Below are 26,497 nucleotides of genomic sequence, written 5' to 3'. Positions count from 1 at the left end.
GGTGCAACTGAAATTAATTTAAGAGGTTTTTTTTTAAATACTACCTTTTAAGACTGGATGCTGCCAGTACTAAGTAAAAGTGCCTGTGTATTTCACCTCACACCTCTTTACCTAAGCATAGTCTGAGTGCCTAACCCTGTGATGATTATGTATGATGGAATGGTCTATAGTGTGTGTGCGCCTATGGTTTCTTCAGACAGGCATGCTTATCTGTTAGCATAACAGATGTCACTAATTGTCAGTCAAAATAAAGCTATAAAATCAGAGTTGTTTTTAAAGACCAACTTCTTTAATGATACATACCAGTGTTATACTAAGCTTATAAAATAAATTGTCTGCATGTAAATACAAGAAAAACATTAAGAAATCAATAGTGATCAGGACAGGGATTTCAATTCCTGTACAAATTTAAAAATGAGTCAAAAGCAGATAAATTAACATGTGGCTGTGACAATATGAACATGGACAGAGTCAACGTGATGTAATCCATTTATTGAAAGAGAGGGCAGATCAAGGATAAAGATACTAATGGGTGATCCAGTCTTAAATGGGATATGAAAAGCAAACACCACGTGTGGATACTGAGGCCTTTTTCTCAAGTATTAGATTCTTTGGGTGAGTTTGGAACATCAGCGATGCCCACTCTCTCACAATACAGAAACAGAGGTATTGACAGCCTTACCCCAGTATTGTGACGTACAGTATAATCGTGATAGGAATCCCACCTGTCAGTTGTGGGGGTTAAAGAGGGTTATAGGTTGGGAGAGTTGTGAGCACATGAACTACAGGGTTTTTAACAGCCCATTTAGCAGTAGTGAAACTTTTGGTTTTTTTTTTCAACTGTGCCTGCCATTTACACTTCATTTAAAAAAAGTTGCATGAGTAGCTAACCATGTCCCACATGTATTGCTTCACAGCTTTATTTCTGCGGTTACAAGCAATTCAAAACTAATAAATGTTAGAGGCAAGCCTCTTAACTTCTTATCAAAGAAGATCTGTCCATCTTACCTCAAGACAAACAGTATTGCACTTCAAGGTTATATTAACTGAGTTACAGAATCTCTTTAAGGACTGAAACATTACTTACGCACATCCATTGCGCTATGTGTTTGCTTAAAAAGATAAGCAAGAGAAATTAATTTTAAATTAATACTGCAGGGTACTGTGAAGATGACAAAGCGTAGGCCCTCTGTGTACTTATTTCTAATGCTTAAAAGGTTCTTCCGTGACGAGGCTGGTTTAGTACAGCAGCCTACAGAACCGGCCATGCCCTTCCACCGACTCAGTGGTCCAAGATCCGAAGATTGCCTGATACGATTTTGTTCTCTAGTACAGCTCCCGCGGGGATGTCAATTCTGTCACCATGATTTGCAATGATGATAACTGTTCCCTGGAGTCACGGAGACGAAAGTAAGCAGTCAGAAACTTTACTGTAGGATAGCTCGTTCCAAGTCAACAGTTAGAGCAGCATTGCTGGGAGGCTGTAACAGCCAGACCCTGCATGTGCTTCAACTGAATTACTGTTTCTACAGAGCCTTTTTTTTTTGCACAAAGGTTTAAAATAAGCAATAATATTGGAACTATTGTAATTACACCAGCATACTTGATACCATCAGATTAAGTTATCAACCCTGCTTGTAAAGATAGGATCACATAAAGCAAGCATCTATCATGCCTGCTTGCTTTTATGTGCAAGAATGTTACTGCCTTAGCTGGTAATGCAGCTCACCATTATGGCTATAAGGCAAATATACATAAGTGCTGCGCCACAGATCCTAAGAAAGCATCTGAAATAGAAACTAAATTGCTGAGTTCCAATGTTTACTAATAAATCAAGAACCCCAAACTGATGAAAACGGGCCTATGGCTGTAAAGCCAGCCTGGGAAGCAAGGTGGTACATGCCTGGTAAAGTACAAAGACGCAAGCATTGTTTTGAACACAGAGTCACCAGGTCTGTGGTGTTTTCAGTGGTCTGTACTTGTAGAAAAAACTCAGCTTTTGCTAGAACTGTACAGAAAAGCCACCTATCCTAGTAACACCTTGTCCTCATTCAGAAGGGTCAATATTGGCTCAAATTTGACTACTGCAATCCTTGTTGCAGGCTCTTCTGTTGTTTTTTAATTCTTAGGAATGCTTCCAGTGGAAGTTGATGACTTAGGATTGGTTTTCTTACAGAGTAGCAGAGATTAGTCATGTATATGCAAGAGCATCCTGCTTGCAAACTCACCTTTAATGAAACATTCTTCCCAAACGTAACATCACCTGAAACTGTGAGATGATCCAGTTCCAGCATATCTGGAATACTTTCAAACCTCCGCAGGTAATCTTGAACCTTTTGAAGGGAAGAAAGAATACAGACTGTTTTAAATCCCTTTGTAGACTAAGAAAAACATTGGAGCTTCTTGAAAACTCTTTTTAAAGGTATTTCTGGAATCTATGTCTGACAACTATAAATGTTGCTACTTCAAAATTTGTATTGTCATTTCTGTCTGAGATAACTACAACCAAGGGACAGTAAGGGCAATATCCCATCAAAGCTGGGTGAGCTCTAAAGACCGCATGCAACCGAGCTCACCTTTACTTTTCCTTAACTGACAGGGTGAAGAAAACAGAACAGTACATACACATCTTAAGCAGTTATTATTCTAATAGCCTAACAATTCTTTACAAAGAGTAAAAGCAAGCAAGATGGGCAGAAGTAGATAAAGTAAATCTCACTTATTTATTGCTATGGACTGTATTTTTATATCATGAGATAAAACAGAAGTGTAATTATGGGAGTTGTTTACCTTTGTGAAAGAGCTTCCCAGTTTGACAAGAGGCACTGTCGGAAATTCTCGCTTCTCGCTCATTGTTAAAGATCCGGCATTAAGGCTATACAAGTTAGACATCACAAGCAGGAGATCGGACGTGGTCTTAACAGGCAGAAAACGACTACGAGGTACGTTTATCCCCAGAGAGTTCTCGAAGCTCTTAATAGCAGCACCAACTGCAGTCTCCAACTGGATAACATTCAGACCTCCATCCAGGGTCTGGAAGAGAGAACTCACGTAAGCACAACCAGCAGGTAAAGACACTCGGCTCTAGAGCCTAGCTTAATTCAGAGTTCCGCATTTACCAACAGACTGGCTCCTTTTTGAAGGCAGCAGTCCTCGTTTAGTTACACAGAAGCAAATTTTTGAGTCCATTTCCTCTAAAATCTTCCTATCTGATTACCTTTGGGTTAACAATGATCTCCATGTCAATAGCATTTTTCTCTTGCAGCCTTTTAATTGCAGACAGAGCAATCCACAAGTTGTTCGTATTGAATATTTTGAATTTTGACACAGACTTGAATTCATCAACGTGTGCTTTTGGGACCTGAGCTATCTCCACCAGTCTCAGCTTGTTTTCATATTGCGTAAGTGTCCCACCCTGCAGGGGTAAAAGAAGAAGTTTTAAGTCCTGTTCATGAGCTGCCAACAGAGAAGCCACCACCCCAGATGCATGCACTGCTTTGGTGCCATTTAAAGTTGAACCTCAGTGAAAACATGTTACTTGTGTTCAGCTACTGGGTTACTAATTATAGAGAGTGTTTAAGTTACAGTCAGAACTGTTAAATGATCATGTTTCAGCACTCTAGAACAGTTACTTCTGTTAGTGAAAGTTGTTGAGAATCTTCTGCAAGTGCTGCTTTTGTCAAAAATCATCTTCTAGCAGTTTGCTAGATTACAGAGCAAAATTTAAATCAAGTCTTTTAGCTCTGCACCATTTCCTGGACAACCTTGACTCTCCATGGATGAAGCCCTGTATTTTTACAGTGCATTTCTGTGGGGTTACAGGACTGTCAGACCTTTCTTGATATCTAACAACTAGCGGGGAAAACCACGTTTCCTCCATCCTCATACTTAAAAGAGCAAAGGTAAAGTTCTGTTACATGACAAATTACTACTCACTAGGAATATTTGATATGAGCCCTAAATATCTGATAAGTTGTCAAACCTGGACTTTGTGCGAAGTCAGGCAGCTGGGGCAGGAGGGGATTTGGAGCCCCGACAAGCTGTGTTGCATAATGCACGCGTTCACAGCTGCACAAGGAGCTTACAGAGGTTTCAGTCAGTAGCGATACAACTGCTATATCCCAGCCGTGCAGTGCTTTTACCATCCCCAAACTTCTCCCACGTGTAAGTGACAGTTCGGAGAAGGTAAGGAGATTGTGACCTACGGCCTGCAGAAATTACTTGTTTTCAGTAATCAGTCAACTCCAGGCTGTCCTTGTCTGCTGTTGCCCAGAAGCTAGATCCAATTTGTTCCATGAATTAAAACTTCATAAACTTGCTGATTTTGTGCATCTCAAATGAGATCACAGCTGATGTGTTAAATGGTGCCTGAAATAGCTATAAGAAGATTTAATGTATGTCTGAATTCATGCATACAGAAGAGACAAGAGGCACAGATTTGCACCAACATGCGGGCACTCAGACACGCTGCACAACTGTTGGCATTTACCTTCACATCTGCCCTGGTCTTGTTTGTGACTTCCATGACAAATTCACAGCGTTTTCCATTGGGTGGGTTCATAAGATGATTCAGAATGTAAAGGTCCACAGTGGCTCCCAAGTTATCTATATTGGATACAAAAATATACTCCTTCCCCTCTCCAATAAGGTTATCCAGCAGACCGGAGTTATAGAAACTGGCGTAGATGTCTCCGTGGCCTGGGGGATACCAGCACTCCGTATTCTCTCCCGAGTAAGATACATCCTTGGCTATCGGCAGCAGAGTTTCCTTATTAATTCTAGGATACCTGGGAAGACAACATTTTTGTTAAGTTGTTGCCAGTGTCAGACTAGCACAAAGTAAAACAAAAATGCACTAGTTCAGGTGCAGCTCCCTGGGCTTTTTCATGCTGCTTTTGATGCTATGCTTGCTAGGTTAGTGTGAGTACTCTGCCCTGGAAGCACCGTCCAAATACTCAGCTATCACTGAGAAGTTGCAGAATGCAATCTTTCATTCACAGATTTAAAACCACAGTTCTCAGACCATGCGGTAAAGCAGCATTCCTCTGACCCAGGGCTTCAGAGCATGCCAAGTACACCTGCAACACCATCAGCCACTTTAGATAAAAGTTTTCTCTTGATAAGGAAACCACGTTCTGTCTCCCTCCAGAGCCCAGGTATCCACCCTAAAAGCAAATTCAGGAACCAAGTGGCCAGCATCCAGCACTTCATTACATCCATTTCTTGAAACTGTAGCCTGTCCCCACCCTGCATCCCTCTTCAACACATTGCCTTTGCCTCTGCTTAACCCCCTGACATTTCAGTCTTTCAAAAAATGAGATTGAACATAAGTATAGAAGATACTACTACCACCTCAAACTGAACACCATACTATTTGGAATATGAGAAAATGCAAGCTAGTGTTTCCTTTCACCTCAAGTAGAAAAGTTTTTTGATACCTGCTTTGATTAAAGGTATATATTTTCACACGGCTGTGACTGTATTTCTGCAAGATTTTCTTTGTGTCCTCATCGGTGTTGAAGGAATTCATAAGAACAAGAGGAACGTCGGTGTTGTAGGTTTTGTTTAAGTGCTGAGATGGGAAAGAAATGGTAAATTCAGCATGTATTTTTAGCTTTAACTCCTGACACCTAAGATTTTGGGGAAAAAGGAAATACACTTATTATTTTCAGTCTGCTTTATCTATCCTTTAGATAAAAGAGAAAAAAATCTTGCACCAATAGAATATACAATAAAGCAAGTAAAGGAAAACAAATCCTTGTAAGCAGTGAGGTATTTAAGATAAGACCCATTACTTAATGTATAATTAATCTTTGTTTTTAAATCTGCTTCAAGATTCAAAATTTAAAGAGCATGACGCTGCAAAAATATTCTTTTAAATTTTAGGCTACTGTTGATTACAAAAGGCATGCTTTCCCCAAAATTATTCAAGTCTGTGAGGGTAAGGTTGCAAAAACTTCTCTGCACAGCAAGCAGTTTTGAGCCCTTTTGTCAGCCTATGAGACAAAATATTATCACAACTACATAAGGGATGAAATGTTGCAATGGTAATTATCTGGGCATCTTTAAAACTGAACTAAAACACATGTGAGCATTTTCAGCACAGGAAAGGAAAAATAGAAAAAAACAACAGGACACAAGTGTGTTCCACCGAAAGAACATGCAGAAAAGACTCTTTAATTGAATTGAAAACTTGGTGTACCAGCTCATTCTTGTCTGTTGGGGAATGTTTGGGATCATTAACCTCTGGGGGAGTCAGAATACCATAACCCTTTTGAGGAAGCACCCACAAAAGTGAAGGATTAGGACTGCATTAGTTGGACATAAATTTAAGTCATGTATAGGACTCTCCTGCATACATGAGATAGTCACTCCAAACAGAAAACACAATGAGGCAAAAAATGGTTGGAGTTCTAAAAACCATGGAACAAGCACACCCAAATTCCTACTTTAATGACCATCTTAAATACCTGCTGCAAGAGGAATATCCTGCATTAAAACCATAAGCTGAAACATCCTCTCCCAACACCAGCAGCTGTTACTTTCATTTCTTCCTTCTGAGGAAAATCCTAGCAATCACTTCCACGATGAGGGTTTTAATTTGAGAAGGAACTCCGAGCTGCTGTGAAGAGCTTTGATCCGAGGCACACGAACAAAGCTACACTCAGACCTGCACCTGGAGGAGTCGGAAGCAAGCCCAGGCGTTAGCCACGCCAGGCCAGCTCCACAATTTGGTCCCTTGTGTTGCTGGACACAACCACCACTGTTCCGGTTGGTGCGCACAGGCTGAATTACACTTGTGCTAACATGTGCAGAGAGGACAGAGTTCAGTCACCGATTGCTCCGTCCCCTCTATCCACATGTGCTGCACATCACTAGTGCCCATTTTTTCCAAAGCAATTCTCTGCTTCACCACTAGCTCTGAGACCAGGCCCCCTTTCCCTCTTTCTTTTGGCAGGCCTCCACTGTGACCTCTCTCGAGGCTCATACAGAAGCTCAGTGTGCCTCGCTTCATCCTGTGTAGAAAGGGAAGGCTCTACCCCAAAGTACAACTCAGATACCCAGCACACTCAGTGACCATAGCTCATAAAGTAAATCAAGAATTGGATCCAAACTCCCCCTCGCCCAAAAAGGGGAAGTAGGACCACTTCCTGGGCCGTGTGTTCACTGAGATCAGATTTCTAATGGAAAGTGTTTCTGTACTGGCAAGGACTTCAGCTCTAGGTGAAGGTGATTTCAGAGTAGGTCGCAAATAAAGCATTCACAACAATATTCAAAGCACATCGAAAGTTACCTCAATCTGCTGCACAGTCAGATCCAAGAAGGTGTTCTCGTTCCGCACCCCGATAAGGCTTTTGGGGCCTTTACAACCCATGCTTGTGCCCAAGCCGCCATTAAGTTTCACAACCACCAGCTTGTTCAAGACGGAAGCAATGTTATCAGGCAGCCCTCTAGCCTTTATCTTCTCATAGGGTTGGATCTGTAAGAAGCAAATTTTTCAAAAAGTCACATATTTGTAAGGAAATTGTTTTCTCCTAAAAGCTTTCAAAACTTCAAATTTGGTAGCAATACCAAAATTGACATACATGATCTAGGAAACTACAGAACATTTGTAAAATGAGTGTACAACAACTGGATTTGGTACAATACAAATAACCTGATCTGTTCCCACCATAACCTATTCTCTAGAGAAGCTCTGTAGACTCTGCAAGACAAGTCACCATCAGCTTCATCCAGACACATCTCAGTCTACTCCTTCCAGATACAGGGAGCTGACTTGATGGTGAAGAGGGGTTCGGAAGAAGTCAGCCCAGTTATGCTGCTTAACACGAGCTTCCTCTTGTCCTGCAGGAGAAGAAGGGGTCTCTTTGTGACTCATCTAACTCCCTTCCCCATAAGATGTCCTCCTTCAGTCAGGATGCAATTTAAGAGTGCAGGCTCCGCACACTGGACATAACTTTTGTTCCTTGAGCAACCTAAAGTCACGGCAGATTTTTTTTGATACACTGCACTAGGGTTTTTCAGAAACAACATTCCTGGCAAAAGGTTGGTTCTTTGACTCAGTCTGAAGTAATATTTATTCAAATTACTAGACCAATATAATAATTCATCTCTCCAAATAGAAGATGGGAAGGAATAAAGAAAGTTCCTAATTCTTATCCTGATATTTTCAGGATGCATTCAAACCTTGCAGAAAGCCTTCTACTTCGCTGATAGCTATATCCTACAGGTTTAAAAACAGAGTATGGGCTATGTTTAGAGCTAGGGATAGAGAACAAAATCAGACTTGTAATGAAAGTCAGCATGCTTTCCATTAGGCATTGCTTCTCCCCAGTCCAAAGCACGTAAGTCAAGGAAACAAAGGTAGTAGTGCAACGATAGGTATCATGCCAGCAAAATCAATACAATCATCTTTTAGCCTGCCCGTACAGAGATTTCCTTTTGAAGAAAAGCCTTTGTGTTTCAGTGCTGCACATATTCTAGCAGCAAGAAAATGATTGTAATTCTGATAAGGGATTTGTAAATTGCACAGCTGATTTCCGAAAACAAACACATACCAAGTCGTTTTCAGAAGTCTGTGTCTGCTTCAGGCAAGTCAGGCCCGAATTTCCTTGGAAATTCACGTTGCACTGGAACAAGAGTCAAATTTCTTACTCGGATGTGGGGAGGTTAGGAGGAAAACTTGTGCAATTCCAGCAGGCCACAGATGGCAGATTAGAGCGGATCCCTCACATTAGGGAAATTCTGCCTTCTGCATGATCTGGAAAGCTCATGGTATATATTTAAAGATAAGATCACTCCACAAGCTGCAGCGTAATGACTAACTAAACTCTCATTACTCAAACAGTGTTAACTGGCCCGGGAGGAACATCTTGATGCAACTGCTTAAACACATTCTACCCAGAAATGTTTCCCAATGCCGAAAGACGTGCTCCAAAAAAGCAAGACATTAACTGGACTTGAAAGCCCTACTCCCTCACTCAAATATTTTAGCTAATACGAAAACAGATTAAATATCTATAAGAATAGCACTGGGTTCCTTGTTGAAACACACTAGCTGTTGAACAGAAAACCATATGTCAACGTTGTGACTTATTTTTTTTGGCTCAGTGGGCAGTGTTACTGGAGAACAAGACAAGTTTCAATAGTTTTGTGATACACACTCATCAAAATGAATACAACTAAAAGCAAGAGGTTTGTCCAATAAGCTTACCAATTATCTTCCTTCAATGTGATTTTTAAAAGCCACTTTCTGCACAACTAGCAGGAACTTTTCTGGTTGTTTCTGGCAGGTGTGACCCTTCTCAATGTTTCCTAACACAGCAGAAACTGGGAATTCAGTACCCCCAGCCTACACACTTCCCAGGAAAAGAGGTAACATCCAGACTCGCTCATGACTCTATGCTAAGATCTAGCCAACACATGAAAGATAGGAATGTTTCCATCTACATGCTCTTTACCAAGTTCTTGCATTCCAAGCCAACATGTAAGTTCAGGCTTAACTGTACTTCTCCATGCTTCAAAGCGACAGAGGTTCCCTATGCCAGAAACCCTTGAGACAGCCTCATGGGTAAGGCAAGGAGCCTTATGAGTAATGCACAAACTATCCCGAGTGCTACAGTTATCACTGCATTCAAGATAAATGTGATTTTGCTTGTAAAAGTAAGAATGAAAAGGAAAATCATACGCATTTAAACCTCCATTTTCCAGTTAAGTCACAGTAAGAGACATGGTAGTTCGACAGGTTTTATTTCACTCTCCCAGCAAGCCAGCTAGAAGGTAAACAGCGTTATCGTGGCTCAGGCAGCAAGAAGGAACACAACCACTGCTGCAGTCATCTGCTAACATCCAAGTTCTCCTTAGCAGGAGAAATTAGCTGATTAAACAAAGCAGGTGACGTTGACATGCTATTTTCCATTTAATCCGAAAAGAGTGATAACAGTAGAAATAATATGCCTTTTTGTCATTAATAAGCACACAGGTTTGTCAGAAAAATCTATATTCATCAATAAAAGACAAGGGGGGGCGGTCTGTCAGACCAGACACTGAGTCCAACACTAACTTCAGGATAACCAGAACTCTAATCCCTAGAAATGTACCTATGGCACCACCATTTGATTCACGCACCTAAGAGAGAGTTTTCAAACAAGGGTTCAAGGGGTCCCAGCAATTTGACGGCCAGTTTCTCATATTGATTCTGTATCGTAAGATCATGAAATCAAGCACAGCACTTGAACAAAAAATGCATGTCTAAAGTAACCCCCATAAAAAGGAATATTAAACTAAAACGATTGCTCTGGGTTTCTGCTGCCTTGAACGAAGGATTAATAAAGGGCTCCTTCCTTGTTAACCAGCTGGCTTAAAACAGGTCTCCAAAATCCCTTACTTAAGAAGTCTGACAGTTTGAAATACGTGGCTTAAAGTGGTAACTTTACAATTTGTTATGAATAATTTATGCAAGCTCCTTTTATAAATCAAAAACGCAACCAAAAGATACTTCAGTCTGACCACTTGGGAAGCAATAAGGTAAGCCTTTCCACTCCAGCTTTCTCATGTAAGGGTGTGACAGAGTTCATTTTACACAAAAAATAAAAAAAAATAAAAAAAAAGATTTGGTATCTGGCAACATCAAGAAATTAAACTACCATTCCAATCACAACCACATCTTCACAGTTAGTCACACAGTGTCCAGTTTACGTGCCATGTATGACTCCAAGAAACACAGGCAGGGTAAAAGAGGCTGTTACCAGAAGGGAAATACTCACCCGTTTTGGCTTGCTTTTTTCTCTCCCCAGCCAACCACACTGCCCATGCCCTCCCCTACGTGCTAGCTAGCTGCAGCCTATTCCCACCCCAAAGCGTGGCACAGCTTGCTGCCTCCGGGTTATAAATTATGCTCAGTTGCATCATCCCAAGATGACAGAAGGTTGAAATAAGTAAGGAAAGAGACAGCTGAGGCTGATAAGAGGGAGGAAGGTGGAAGATAAGGTGGCAGCTAGAAATGAATGGAGACCCAGGGCAGAAGGGTAAAAGACCTGAAATACCAGGAAATAAAGCACCGGTACACCAGTGTAAGACCACTAAGCCTTATCAAAACATTCCCCTTCGCGTTTTAAATTTAACAGCAGGATTTTGGAAGCATCTCCACAGTCCAACTTCAGCAAAGGCTTAAGAGATGGATAACCCAGGATAAGCAGAATTGGGAGCAGCCAAACGCAGCTCCAGAGCACTTCAGCTGTGACTCAGAGCCCCGGGATGAAAGCCCCACCACGGTGCAGCCCAAATGCATGCGTGGCCTCCCCAGAAGGGAGCCTGCCCACACCAAGCCTGCGCCGCAATACTGTGCCCTGGGGAATACACTCTTAATGGTCTGTTGTGTTTTTTTTGTTTGTTTGTTTTTAAATTTGGGTTTGTGCCTGTCAAGTCAGGAGCTCAGCCATCCTGTGAGGTCTACAGAATGAGTTTGTTTGTCTGGAGGCTTAGGAAGCGATCTGTGTTTTTAGAGGAAACTGGAAACAAGACTTTAACATATTATAACCTCCACAGGTCAATGTAGTCTCAGTGCTCCTTTAGCACAGAGGTAGATCTTTGTCTTACCATTTCCTTGTTTAAAGTGGGTTTCATTTGATTAAAAAAAAAAAAAAAAGAGTCCAACAGGTAAGTGATCTGAATATAACTACGCTTTTTTTTTGTTTTTCTTTTTTATGCAGAAATTCAAAGTCTAAAAAACCCACAAACTATTTCAAAAAAAAGTCTATCTGTACTTTGTACTTTCGGTAAATAAACAAGAACACGTACATTTGCATGAAACTATAATATTACACAGGGAAAGTGTCTGGAAACAAACTGGTAGCTGTCAAATTGTTTTTTCAGTAGCACGTTCTCTGCATCAAAGACGCACCACACATGAGTCCTGATGTCTCCTGCTTGCTAGAAGGGTAAAGAAGGAATGGAAGCAGGCCCAAGGCAGCAATGGTTGCACTGTTTCAACGGGGCTTTTACTCTTTATTCCCCCACACCAAAAGTGGTGGGGGACAAGAGGGGAAGTCAGATCCACTGCAGCAGGTTCCTAAGGGAGACAAGCTGTCAAACAAGAAACCGGACCTACCCGTGTGTGGCAGGAGCCCACAAATCTCCAGACATTCTCAAATATTGTCCTTCCTGCCCTGCAAGGGGAAATTGTTCTCCATAACCCTGAGCTGTATTCACACAACCCAAGGGTTACAAAGCTACTGATACTTGTCACTTGCATCTGTCCTGGACTCTGCCACATGCATAAACCTCGACTGTCCAAAGAATACCAGGATGGGAAGGTTACTAAGTCGGGGCAGCCGTGGCAGCCTAGACAAACATCATTTCAAAGCCACTTCCTAAATACCCACATCGAACAGACTCGTACAGGACCATCTCAGATTGCCCACACAAGCACTTTATGTTACAGAGGAACACTACTGCCCTTCATCGGGAAACTTATGACTGGCAATATTCAGCTAAATTAAGACAGAGAAAGCTTTCAAGTCTGCAGAGTTGTTTTATTTATAACTTAGCTGAGAGGCTCATTTCTTCCAGGAAGTGAGATGAAGAAAACCAGGAGACTAATATTTAGAAAAAAGAAAATAAACAGAACATAGACATACATGGCTTATCGCTTACACGTGTGCTGGGTATACACACGCAGGCACACTCTGAAACAGAAAAGTCTCTTGAAAACACTGAGATGTTTTCATAGACTAGGAAACAAGGACTAGGAAAGTCAGCTACTTAGGGTATGAGGAAAGGGGAAAAGAGATTATATGTACCATACCTTTGCTAGCTGGGCAAAAAGGCTGGATTATGACATCTACTGAATGGGAAGCTTGTACAGCGATCTTCACAACAAAAGTGAAAACTTTATCACTCATGTAATCATGCCTCAAGGGACTGCCAGTCAGCTACAGCTGACCTGAAAATAATCACTGAACACTACATGTTTATGGAGCTCATCATCAGCAACCCCAGAGATCCTGCATGGCCCGCGCTGCATACAGCTGAGGCAACTGACCCAGGCAAAACACTGCACAAAGACAGCGGCAAGAACAGCTCCAGCAACTGGTTATCAGCGAAGAGCTCTGCAACCAAAAGAAGGCACACACTAGACTGGTCTTGCTTCAGCAATGCCTTAGCATCTCTGGGTGTCTCTGTTCATACAACAGAGCATGTCGACACAATTGAAATAGCATGTACCAAAGCGATGGCAGCAGCCCTGACTGTATCCATCACAAAGCGATCTATTAAAACGGCACCCACCAGACTTTCCACATGATGAGTTCAGCATTCCCTGGCGGGGCTGTGTGGCAAACAAAAAGACTTCACCTGTTCCCACCAGTTGAGAGCAGGATGCCTGCTGCACTGACATGACACAGCCACACACACTTACTGGGTGAGCGTATTCTGAGGCTGTTAGGAGCTAAGCAGGTGGGAGGGAGAGAAGCTGAACATCACAAAAGCCAGTAACACCTGGAGCAAAACCACAGCTTAGAGATGAGCCACAGCAATGTGTTTGCATGGCAGATCTGGTCACCCGCTCGTTACTGACCCAGAGATTAGAACAATTCAAAGGAACCTTCACCAAAATGGGACCTTTTTCACAGGAAATTCATTGCTAACTGGAAGATATGGGAGGATAGAGAGAGGAAGGATACAAATAACGTGCGCTATTCCAGTTCCAACTGGAAATATCACCATTTTCACCAGCTGTGCCATCCTCTCATAAAAGTATAAATTACTTTAAGACCTTAAGCACTAACTTACCACTGCTACAGCCGTGCTAGACAAGAATAGCAGAGGCAACTCTGAACTTGAGGCAGAAGGATTTTCATGCAGGAGAACACAAAATCCTTTCCATCTCACACAACCCTTTCCTTCCCACTACACGGGAAACTACATACAAGAAAATTCTTCAGCAATCTTCTAGCTACTATGCAAGGATCTTTGACAGAAGCGTTTTTGCAGAATGTTGATATGCAAAAATCAGACAGAACTGAAGCTTTTTGGTCTAGTGCAATCCCGCTTTTATTCCACTTGCACATCCGTTCAGGAATACCATCTGTTCATAGTCGGTTTATTCTATCCACACTCCATTTATTCTGCTATACTTCCAAAAGGGAACATGTAGAACAAATGGAAGAGGCAGGACGTGGATACAGCATTCCAGTGGTGCAGGATGCATCTGAACAAACTACAGAAGATAAAACATCCTGAAGGTTACAAGCATAGATTTGTCAGAAAGGCAGGGACAGCTGATAGAGCAGAATGGGTCACGAATGCAGGAATTGACAGCAGATATCCAATTCCAAGTGCCCACTGAGAAGAATTAGCAAATATGCAGGCAATCTCTCAGTTCTTATCTAAAAAGACTGTTGCCCAAACTATGAAGGTGGGTTTTTGTTGTTGTTGTTGTTGTTGTTCTTTTTAAATCTGTAACTACACTGAGCCCTACAATTCTGTACCTACAGACCCTTGCCTTCCAAAGGTCAATATTGAAATGAGTTACTCAAGGGCCAGGGTAGCCACATGTTGTGACTGTAAGACTGCTCCCAGAAATACACACCATATTGCCACTTCACAGAGAACACAGGTGGGAACTTAATTCCAAAGCTTCTAGAATTTCTCAGGAACAGAAGCATACAAAAAGTAGAATCTTGCTGTGTTTTGTCAACAGAGGTTGTGTTTAGGCTGGGTAGACATCATTAAAAGCAACTGTTTTTCTCATTAACAAATAGGTTATAAACCCCAAATTTAATGTGCTGAAGGTGCATCAGAAAGCTTAAAGAACAATTCACTACAAACAGGATCTAGAGATTTATACTTGGCGCTGGGCACCATTCAGAAGAGAAATGCAGCTAAATCCTCACTCCCTGCCAGTACCTCCTGTCTACTCCAAGGTCAATACCACCCCGTATTAGGCTGCCAGGGGATTTAAACATTTAGCAGGTGGGACATGAGTCACACCCACAGCGTTCAGATGCTGTCTGAAAAGCCAAAAATATGATTTCACCTTTAAAGTCTTACTACATTCTTCTTGCATCATGCCCAATACAGCTCTCCAAAAAGAAGAAAGTCTGCCGCTCAGTTCAGGGCCAGACTGCCTCAAAATTATTTGCCTTTGCTGAAGTTCCAACTCCCCCTCCTATGTCTTCACTATCGTGTCTGAAATGAGCTTAAGCAGAAAGCTCAGAGTAAAAACCCGATCCTGATGCAGTTAACAGTTCCACCCAGGCCTCTGTCAAGCATGTACTTCATTTGCGGTTGCATCAGCTCCAACACAAAATATGTAACTCAGCCTTGCTAAATATTTCAGTTCCTTTTGGCACAGGTATTGGAAATGACAACTTGGCAACGAAGCCCTGGATCTTGAAGGGTCTTTAATTCAGAGAACAACAAACGTCGGGAATTCAAATTCCAGCAGGATCCCTGCAGCATCGGGCCTGCTAGGTGTCGGCGCCACCACTTAGCTGTTCCAGCCACACGTAGGCTCTAATATGCAGAGGAACTGCCTCATCACCTCTAAGCGTATACACAAGAGCAGAAAGTGCTCCACAGTAATAAAAATCACTTATTGCTCTAAGGGTTTGGAACACTGGACTTGACAAGCGAGTGCTGATAGGGAAATACTTCAGGAACAAAAATGGGCAGGAATGACAGGGCTTACAGACGCATGACTACAGTGTTAGTCATTTGAGACATGTCTCAAAATTGTGGTCAGGGATTCTGCTACCATAACATCTAACTTCATTTGGTTTTGCACACAATGTCACAGAAGTGATTTTTGGAACAGTCTGTATGAGGCAACACTGGGAGTGTGACTAACTGATTTCAGAAGTATACTCCTACTGCAAGGATGTTTGGAACAGTTTGCCAGAGAGACAAAATGAGCATCTGGGCCATCATCACGGGTAGACTGGAAAGGAATACACCCATATTAGTCAATATGTAGCTACAGAAAAACAAGCTAATATTTACTCAGCACCAAAGGACGGTTTAAATGGAAATAGCACTGAATGAACCCTTAAAACCTGCTTCCAGATTTGAGGATCAGGAAGACATTTGACTTTTGATTAAAAGCATGCCTTTTTTTTTTTTCTTTTCCTTCATGATATAGTTCTTTGAGATGACAACACAAGCTGTAGACAAGAATCCAAGCACTGGGTAAAAAAAAAATAATCATAATAATAGACATGCTCCTTTCACACTCAGATTGCTTTGGATGCTCTCTTTAGCTCACTGATGAGGTTTTGCATTGCTGCTCTGAGGTTAACTTGTTCACTGCTGTTCCCTCAGAGGCCTCCCACCATGACTTTGCTACTGCTTCCAAGTCAAACAAACAGATCACTGCAATCTACATCAACAAGATTAAATTACACTTGCTGTGTCCACATTCTTTACCTCGTCTCCTCCTCGTTAACCAGCACTCTAAGTGCACTTTCTTCTCTGAAGACTGTAACAGTAATGGGTCCTAACTATGCCAGCTATCACTGTAAGCCTTTGGACATATAGAAGGAGAGCATCTGGAAGGAAAAAACAAGTCAGAAGTTTACCAATATAGCGTGAAATGGGTTCAATCTTGCGTTATCTTCGTCTGGAGCCTACAACTTGCTTGCCCATCAGTATTAGTTGCTGCACTAAAACATGGAGTTCAGGAATAAAATCTCCCATTGCAGAGAAAAAGAGGGGAACATTACAACACAATTACATTTCGGTTTACTGACAGGAGTCTTTACTTGTCAGCAGATGCTTCAGAACAGAACACCACATTTCAAGAACAAGTACCATGGATAAAACATTAAGTGACCCATGGAAGTCTGATCAGAAATTCTTCTCCTGCGCAGCACAGCATTGCACAAAAGCCTGGAACACCTTTCCCACTGAACGTGAAACTCAGAAGTGCCTTATGCAAAATAGAAAACTAAAAGCCAAAGCCTAAAAATGCAGTGAACTAGTCATTAACTCTAAGCTGTTAAAATCTTTGGCATGTTTTTGTGTGCTCATACATACAGCCACGTGTGCGCGTACACCTGTATGTATATAGATATATTATATATAAGTGTATGTGTGTATACATACACACATGCACCTATATACCTAAACTTATACTTTGAGCTTCACTAGCTGGCAGTTGAAGATTACACATGCCAGAATTCTTGATACTTTGGACAGATCTAGCAGCAAGCCAATTCCCCAGAAAAATCACAGGCAAATCAACTCACTCTGGGGACTGTAAGTCTTTCCTCTCTAGACCATGCTACTTGTAGCACAAGATTCTCAAAAGCAGCTGTGAACCCCACTGCCACCCACACCCCCACCTCATAAAATGATATCATCAAAATTGGAGATTATATATCAGCTACAGGATTACCAACCAGCTTTCCAAAAGAGTCTTGCCTGTAACATTCTCTGTGCTGTTCTCACAGGACCAGGAGGAGAGTGCACTGTAAGTTTTTATAGCTAGGGGATGAAAACTCCATGAGAGCTGAATAAAAGCACTCAATCTGCATATATTTCAGAGATACCTGTTCCAAAGAAGTTAGTACTGCAGACTTGATTCTGAAGCCCTTCTAAAAGTTATCATTCTTCATCCCTTTTAAAAGTTCCTAATGTTCTCATCTACTAGTAAGATTGATAGTTCTGGCTGTAAAGAAATCAAGATTTATCGAATAATTCCACAAGTCATATCCCTCAGCAAAGAATAATTTGGAAGATGTTTCTCTGCAGGTCACCTGAAAACACTTTCATTTAGGACACCTTTCACTTTCCACAGTCCCAACATGAATATATTATAGAGGTGGTGGACCTGGGATAAATACAAGAAGGTTTTGAGTAGGACAGGGAAATGAAACCCTTACAGTTGGGGGGGATGGGAAGGAAATTTGTTTGAGGGTATTTTTCCCTATCTTTCTTCTGTGACATCTTCTGTGAGTCCATGTGATTTGGAGTTCATGCTAGGAAGCACAATTTCATCTAAGAACATGCACACATCTCACCTGAACCAAAGCAACAGGATGATGCATCTTTTTTTCCTGTTTTTGATCAGAAGTTGCTTCCTAGCTAAGGGAAACAGACGAGGATGAGCCAGCACAGGCTAGAAGGAAGAAGAGAGATACCATCTCTAAACTTGCCCTCCTTTCAGCCTTTTTTGACCTTAAGTTAGACCATCTTTTTAAACAGCTTGCCTTGCGTGGGAATCTCCAACAACCTATTTCAGTGTTGTCTCATTCCTCCTGTTTGACATTTGCTCCCGATGTCCTGCCCAGTAATTTTCAGTCACTTACAGAACTTGATTTTTTTTTTCTGCTGAAAGCATGCAAAACTTTAAAAATGGACAGACAATAGCTCTCCCTCTCCACAAAGCAGCCTATTCACTTGCATCAAATTACTGTAATTTAATCCCAGGCCTTATCTTGACACAGAGAACAGCTTATTCCGTTCACTGATTGTTGCAGCTACCTTTTTACATATTCAAAAGAGTCATCACTCCCTTAGAGCCTCACCCCTCTCTAGACTGAAAGCAGCCCCCTTTTCTGCAGGCTTCCTTATAAAATGTTATCTAGAACTTCTCACCTTGGCCTCTTCCTTCAAGGTGGCTTTTTCTCCCCAAAGCAACAGTTCGTTCAGTGTTATAGTACAGAAGAGACAGACATCACATGTTTTTGAAGTTTAAAGAAAACACTCAACCTTGGAAAAAGCCCTATACTTGCTCTAAAACAGCATCATTCATCAACGCTTTAGAAAGCAGTGCTGCATCTGTTCTGGAAGTAACTGGCCAGCCTGTCTTTCAGTTGCAAACAGAGCCTTGATTGAATCACCACAGAGGCTAAGAGAGACCACAAATGTGTAAGGACACAGAAGTCTCAGGATATGCCAAGATTACGACGTTGGGAAAAGCAAGAATTCATAGCACAGCTACACCGTTAGTTACGCAAGAGTCAAAGGACAGCCCCGGGCTGCAGATGAATCAACCAAATGAGGTTAAGTTTAATAGGAATTGTTTATTTCAGTATAAAATACTGCTGAAAAAAATGTTTAGTGCTTTTTCAGCAACATCTCAAGTAGCAGGTTATAAGTTACAACACCAGAGATGGCATTAGAAAATGATGCTCAAAAACCCTCAGTCAACTACAAGTTTCAGATTCCTCACTTTTACAGAGCTGCTGTAGATTACAGAAGTTGCTAAGTGAGCTATATAACCCAGCCCACTTGCCATATGTCCCTTTCAAATTATTTAGCGGAATGGATTGTTGGAAACAGTCAACTGAGATGCGCGACCTTCTGTCATGGGCAGGAAGGAAAGGGGAACAACAAGAGTCCTACCTACTTCCCCTCTAACAAAAGTTACCAGTCACTCCAGAGAAGGTACCAAATGGTAAGATGGCATCTGTCCCACTTTGCTCCCCTGCTCAGAGAACAGCTAACAAAATAACACTGCAGAACTTGATGCATATGTTAAGCAGGACCTGATGTTCAGGAACACACACAGCATATGTCTGTAAATTATTACTTCTCAGCTAGAGCCCAAAGTGTTGTCCTATGTGATTTTATAGAACTGTGGCAGTTATACCTATTCCATGGTATATAGTTTTATGTCCCCTACTGACTGTGTCTCCATTGCAACTTACGGAATCTTCTGGTGGTCTTTGAATCTTCCCCCAGTCCACAGATGGTCCCTTTTCTTGTAGGAATCTATGAAATAGCTTCTTAAATCCTTCCAGGTCATTTTTGGTGTGCTACAGAGAAGAAATAATGTTAATTAATACTGGTATTTATTGTGTACCTACTCTATCATGGAAGCATTTTTACAAATTTGATATACAACACATTCACAAGAGCAAGTTTGTCAGCTCGTGAAGTACAGACGTGCTAAAATGTAAAATTCCAAAAGGTGCCAAAAGTTCATTTTCAGTAAAAATCGAGATGGGAGTGAGGGTTGGGGGGGGAGGGGCCAAAAATAAAGAAAAACAACAAAGACATCCAAAGCCTTGTATACCTAAAAGGCAAGTCTTTATTCAAAACTATAACCATAAGAATTCGGCCAAATCTTTACAGTATCAGCTTTACCCTCTCTTTCTGTAATCCACTACAGATTATATAGAACCTTTAATAACTAAAGGTGATTAAACACTTAGTAATAACTCTGCCGTGCAGTTTGTATGCAACTGAAAGTCTCCTACTGACACTGTAACCAGGCTACTCTTCCACACATGACTAGAGCACACGTTAAAAATAAGGATAGCATTATTCTGTGATTTGTCCCCTTGTATAAAATTTGCTTGTTTCCTGTCTCTAACTTCTCAGGCTTTGGGTTGCATTCACATCATACTTCTTACCTCCAGCTCATTTGAAGGTGCAGTTGCAAGTATCTTATCAAGTTCTACCTTCATTGAATACTCCAGCTCTTGTCGAATGACTTCCTGAAATTGTGAGGGGCCAGACTGAGACATGGCTTTGCTGAAATCTTAAATTAAAAGAAAAAAAAAAAAAGGGTTAAAGAGAAAAAAAGAAAAAAGAAAACTAGCTTATTTAGACTGTAGACAGCTTTCAGATTTCTTAGGGAAAAAAAAATTGTGTAATCCAGTCTTGTTTTATTACTGTGCAAGCACTCCAGGAACCTTGAGTTTTTGCTCCTAGTAACTTGGAGAACAGATCTTAAAGTGGGAGCAAAAAACAGCCAACCTTCTCTCAAAACTCTAAAAAGTTCCAGAAGATCAATGGTCTGTCACAAGAAATGTTCAAAATCCACAGCAGTACACTTTTTTTTTTTGCTAGGCAGCTAAAGTGTTCGTGTCCTACCACATCAACATCCTTTAGCAAGTAAAAACACGAAAAAGCCATTCACTAAAAAAAAAATATTTTATGCAGAACATTGTGATCAAGGGCATCCTTCTGTTCACAGAAGCAAATAAAAACATGTTTTAATTATTTATGCTGTGCATTTTCACACAATATTCTGTTTGTTCCAGTAAATATTCCCTTACTTTATCGTATGAGTATTTTCACACTACAGCATGCCCTTCAGTTACTAAGCAACCTGGAAAAATAGTCCGTCCATCACTTCAGCATTTATTTTGCTTCTGAAAGTGATAAGCTCCATAGACGTGAAAGAGTAAATACACAAACAGTCCATGCAGTGAAGTCCATAGTCAAAGCACCTCACAGAAAGAAACGGAAGATAGCTTGGCTTTATTTTCCAGAAGAAAGCATGTGAAGTGAGTGCCTTCCCAAAAGGCATTCCGAGTATGTTCTCTGAAGACCTCAGTTAATTTAATTTCTGCCAAATCCCTTGAGTAATCGCTTCTCTATAACACAGAGAGTGATGTATTGCCAAATATAGCTGGAATTTTAGAAACACCCTGAATACTGGTACAAAAAAGGGGCAGGAGGAAACTTTGCAAACGAACTGAGTGATAGTGCCAGGAAACAGTTAGAAGTGACAGCCGTGTTTAAAGTTTCCTTATTTGGGACATGCATTAAAGGGCTATTCTATCGAGAATGCCTAGGAGAGCCAGGGGCAGTTCATTTTCATTATGGTTTTGATCGTATTTTTAAGCAAAATACTCCGCAGCCTCAGACTCGGTCACAGTGTCGAGCCCTTGCTTTGAAGCCCACAGAAGCCATTTTCCTGACTGCACTGTTTCGCAGGTACGGAAAGAAAAAAAAAAAAAAAGAGGCAAGTGCTGCAGTGCACACGCCGTGGTGTAACACAGGGGAAATGCCAGCACAAGATGAATAGGACAATTAACAATAGGTTCATTTTTTAATCTTGTGCTTCACTTGGTAATAAAAACAGGTAACAGTTGGAAGCATCTTACGCTTATCTTTCCAGGTGAAATATGTAAAAACACTAGAGCTCTTTGCTGAAAGTACTTCCTCCTACAGAAATGTTAGATCTACACCACCTGAATACTTTTGTGCAGAACTGCTGCAAGTGCTGAGCTTTCATTCCCTCATTTTGAGTTGATGCACGTGGAAACAGTGTTTAAACTTCCAAGGCAACAACAGCTACAAGATACTTTCAGATGTTTGTTTGTAATCCTCCCTGCAAGGAGCTGTAACCCAGGGCTGGGGTTACAGCAACAGCAGCAACCATTTCTCGCAGCTCATCAGCCTGTAAAACATGTGAACCTCCCGATATGATGCAACACAGCCCAGCAGAAACTCTGCAAATACCAAGTATTCAACAGAGGCTGTCATTTGTTAAGGAAGAGCCAGCAAACAACCGTCCCGGGCTGCCATGTAAGCAGGAAGATCCTGTTGGCTCGCGTTGGCCAAAAGACACGTATCTCCCAGATAAAAAGAGCATTTGGAGATTAAGCAATATCAGAAGCAAACCAGAAGAATAAGGCATAGTAAAAGTAAACATGTGATAACGTCCTAGTTCTTTTCCTTTCTTTTTTTTTTTTTTATAATGCATTCTCCAAGGCTTAATGAGCAAATGCTGAAGGCGTGTGGAGCAGCAGCCCAATGGCCCGCGCCTCGTCCGCACCCAGAGCCACCACCCCGCAGCCTTGTGGCCACCATTTGGCAACCACCACGACCGCCTGGCCTCACCCAGCCCACCTGGACGTGGGTGCCCGGGGAGAGCGTTGCTGGTGCTGCCCATACTGGTATGGTTTGGGGGAAAGAGGAATGACAGAGCCAGCACAGCTGGAATCTACAAAAACACACTTCTGACCCAAGTATTACGGGTGCAGGGAGGGATCTGTTGCGCAGGGGTAAGAATTTCAGTGCTGTACCCAACAGCCATGAGGGTCCCAACGTCGAGGAGCTCAGCACCAGCCTTCCTGCTGAGATTTCTTCCCTAAGGGAAATCCCTCCGGGGTTTTGGGAAGAAGCTGGTATTTATGTACTCCAGCCTACCGATGGCAGGAGGACAGCCACTGTTCTTTAGCGTGAGCTGCTGTTAAATTTAACAGCCCGAGTTAACGTTTATTTCCCTCTTCACCGTAATGGCAATGATGTAGAAAAGCCAGTGCGACTGCATTTCTAAAGGCAGTTGTTTCCTACAGGCAAGGCGAATTTCCTAAGGCTGTAATGAAGAGTAGTTATTGCACCTCTGTAAAACCAGATGGGAGGCAGGGGTGCTGGATAACTGCAGGAAGAGACTTCCCAGGGGACATGCTGCCCTAAGCTTCCAAACTACCTTTAAAAAGAAATGCCTCTTCCAAGCTACATTGCAATCACTGCCTCGGATTTCAGCCGAAGCTCACTTTTACAGGATTGCTATTCTTCAACTCCCATCTGAAGGAAGAAAGGGGTAGGATATGGCAGTGGAAGACTTACAAGGGATGGGCCCACACAGGAATGAGTGCAGAACAGAAACATGTGATGAAATAGATGAGGCTCCAGAAAACACTGGGTTTTCAAAAAAAAAAAAAAATGACCACCCAGGACAACTTATTTTAATGCCTTCACCAGAAAATGCTCCGTCAAGTCATACAGAAAGACCTTTAATCAAGTCACCAGCGGAGAGTTTCACTCAAACCCTACTGTCCCCGCCTTTATTTCTACATTGCTCTTATCTCCCAGTTAGCCTGCCACTGTTCTCACACTGTGAACTATGGTAAAGAGCACACTATTCTTAGGTTTATGGTGCATGATTTTATAACTGACATTTGGGAAAAAAACAATATACGATAAATCAGATCAAGTTACTAAAAAGGAGATCTTTGTGAACCATCGGAAATAAAATAAGGGACAGACTTCCCCAACTGCACATGAACAGAACAGCAGCATATTTCCTTTCTGCCAGCCCTCCTTTTATTTTACATTAAAAGGGGGAACACACAAAGCTCAGTTTTGTTGCCCTAAGAACTCATTAACTCACTCAGAAGAGAACTCACTGCCTTAGTACATAGCATATGGGGTCACGGCACAGGAAGGAGTCACGGGACAAGCCAAGCAAGAAGTCCTCTCGTGAAAATGTAGGGATCTTTTGGGCTGAGGGTTGAGAATTGTAATTAGTACTGCAATCCAAGTAAGCACACTGAAAGAGCTACACCAGAAAATTATTTCTATTTCCTCGGAGCCAGACTACTTGCATAAAAATCCGGAAGGTTGGCCCGTAAGTTGAAACATGCAGCTGAACTTTAAATGCTCTATCCTTGAACTCGGGGCTGAAGGTACAGAGTGAATGCCTTAACTTCCACCGACTCCACTGGAAAGTTCAAGGCAATTTTTATCCTTGACAGGAATAAAAATCTCACAGACACCCACACTGCCCAACACAAAACTAATAATTATTACTTTGCTTGATTTTTGAGAACTCAGCACACCCAATTAGCATTTGCACACTTCTTTCTCCCTATCACTACAGGCAAAATTTGTCAACATACATGGCACCGAAGCATACATGAAGTGAAACCTAGCCACGCTCTCCTTTCCCCATCGCAGAGAAGCACGTTACCCTGAGCTCATGCAGAAGTTTGCAACCCGGGACGCTGTCCTCGCCAGCTGCATACACCAAGGGTTGCGATGTTACCGCTCAGACACAGCGCGATTTCTGAGTCTAGAGGCTGATCCTTGTGCTAAAAATATCACCTGACATCAGCAACGTGTTTTGATGCTATCAGTCTAGGAAAAGTACTTTTTTAAAAAAGGTTCTAGTGTTGTCAAAACCTTGGCAATATTTTAAGAACTGTTTTTTATCTTTACATAGGTTAACATAGTACCACTTGCCTGCAAGATGGCTACCTCCAGCAGTAGGCTGAGATAAGCCAATTCCGCTTAAAAAGAAGGCTTCAGAGCCTATTTTTGTCACTCGTTTCACAGCAAGAAGGGGCTTGTCTCGACAACTTTCAGGACACCAGGTGAGCAGCGTGACTTCAGCACTTCCCCTGACCAGCGCTGTGCGTTTCACCCAGCTGTCACAGGACGTTTACAAACTGTCACTGCACTTACACAGCAAGTGCTGAACAGTCCTGGACATCCACTGGGCGAGCAACTGATTTCCCACAGCCTGCAAAAGCTCTTGGATTTGTGCAGGACCCAAGTTCACATAGCAAAAGACCTACTATTGCCCACTCTTTTTTCTACAGGCAGTGATAGGCCTGCATGGATTTATATCAAAAAAACCTACAGGCATGAAATCCGCAACAGAAAACCACACATGCACCATTAGGAATACCAGAAAGGAGGGGAGGGAGGGGGAGAAGTGCCACGGCAATGCACCAAAGTAATTTTTCTTCCTGAAATGACCCCTTGCGGGCCGGTTCCCCGTTTCCCAACGCAGGATTCCCAACTCAAGACCAGGCAATACGCTCCCAGGGAGCGAGGCAGCGTGCCGGAGCCTACGGCAGGGACCTGCAAATACCGAAACACACTCAGACCTCCAAAAACTTGGGCAGATGGGGAGAGGCAATGGGGGGAAGCCTCCTGCATGTGTCAGCCGTGGCAAGGGGCCATCGGCCCGCTACACGGCAGAGACAGACACGTCCACATCCACGGACACGTTCACGGAGGTCAGAGCGGGACGGGCACCGGCGAGGCCCCGTCACCTGCCGGGGGAAAGCCTGGCACGCCGTGCAGCCTGCTGCTGGAAGAGAAAACGAGACGGCACAGAGTAAGAGCAAAATAACTGAAATAAAACCAAGCGGGCACGGAGCGAGGTCCCTGCGGCGGAGGAGCCAGCCTACCTTTGGCGAACGACATCTTCGCTCCTCGGTAAAGGCGAGCGCAGGGAAAACAGAGGCGAGCCCGAGGGAGCCGCACCCGGCCGGGAGGGAGGAAAGGAGGAAGGCAGCGGCCCCGTCCCCTCCGGGAGCAGCCTCCCGAGCCCGGCGCAGCCCGGTGCGAGCCCCGAGCAATTTAAATTTCATCAGTGGCAGAGGCGGACCCGCAGCGCGCCGGCATTCACCACCCCTTTCCCCTAACCCTCCCCCGGGCCGAGCCTCCCGCCTCCGCGGGGCTCCCGGCGGGCTCCTCCCCGCTCCCGGACGGGCCGGGTCGGCAGGGCACGGCCGAGCCCCCCGCGCCGCCATTTTCCCTTCCCCCCCTACCCCCCCCCTTCCCGCCCCCCCGCCATTTTCCCTCTCCTCAGGAGCGGGCGCTCGGCGCGCGGCCGGCCCCGCCCCCCCCCCGGCGCGAGCGGCCGCCATGGCCGCGGCCCCGCCGGACCCACCTGGGCGCTGCGGCGCGGTGGGGGGCGGGGGGAGCGAGGGGAGGGGGCGGGGTCTTCCCGGCGGGCCCCGCGGGGGCGAGCATGCGCGGGAAGGGGGGGGGGGAAGGTTTTTGGGGGGGAAACCCCGATTTTGGCCAGTTTTGAGGGGGGAGGCGGGGCTGCGTTCCTCTGCCTCAAGTCGGTGCTGCTGGGCTCTAATCAATGGAGATGCAGCGTGGGGCTGAGGGGTCCCCATCACCCCCAAATGCTCTTCTCCCCCCCCGCTGCCCAAATACAGATTTTTTAATTATTATTTTATTATTATTATTACTTTTTTTTTCCTAGGGAACTGTGTGAATCAAGCACACG

General features: G+C 43.1%; 1 protein-coding gene across 1 annotated transcript; it reads right to left on the bottom strand.

The window, feature by feature from the left end:
* Positions 1-267: 267 nt before the first annotated feature.
* UGP2 (UDP-glucose pyrophosphorylase 2) lies at positions 268-26,001 on the bottom strand. Its single transcript, XM_083832236.1, has 10 exons — positions 25,665-26,001; positions 20,361-20,488; positions 19,653-19,760; positions 7,295-7,480; positions 5,439-5,572; positions 4,490-4,787; positions 3,218-3,415; positions 2,791-3,033; positions 2,229-2,333; positions 268-1,390 (listed from the first exon to the last, which is right to left on the bottom strand). The coding sequence occupies exons 1-10, from the start codon at positions 25,678-25,680 to the stop codon at positions 1,283-1,285; spliced, it is 1,524 nt and encodes a 507-aa protein (XP_083688362.1). The 5' UTR covers positions 25,681-26,001; the 3' UTR covers positions 268-1,282.
* Between the last annotated feature and the right edge of the window lie 496 nt (positions 26,002-26,497).

Source organism: Anser anser (genome assembly GCF_964211835.1).
Source record: "Anser anser genome assembly, chromosome: 3".
NCBI lineage: Eukaryota > Metazoa > Chordata > Aves > Anseriformes > Anatidae > Anser > Anser anser.
The sequence above is the reverse complement of the archived record's forward strand: the minus strand, read 5'-3'. Positions and strand labels throughout refer to the sequence as shown.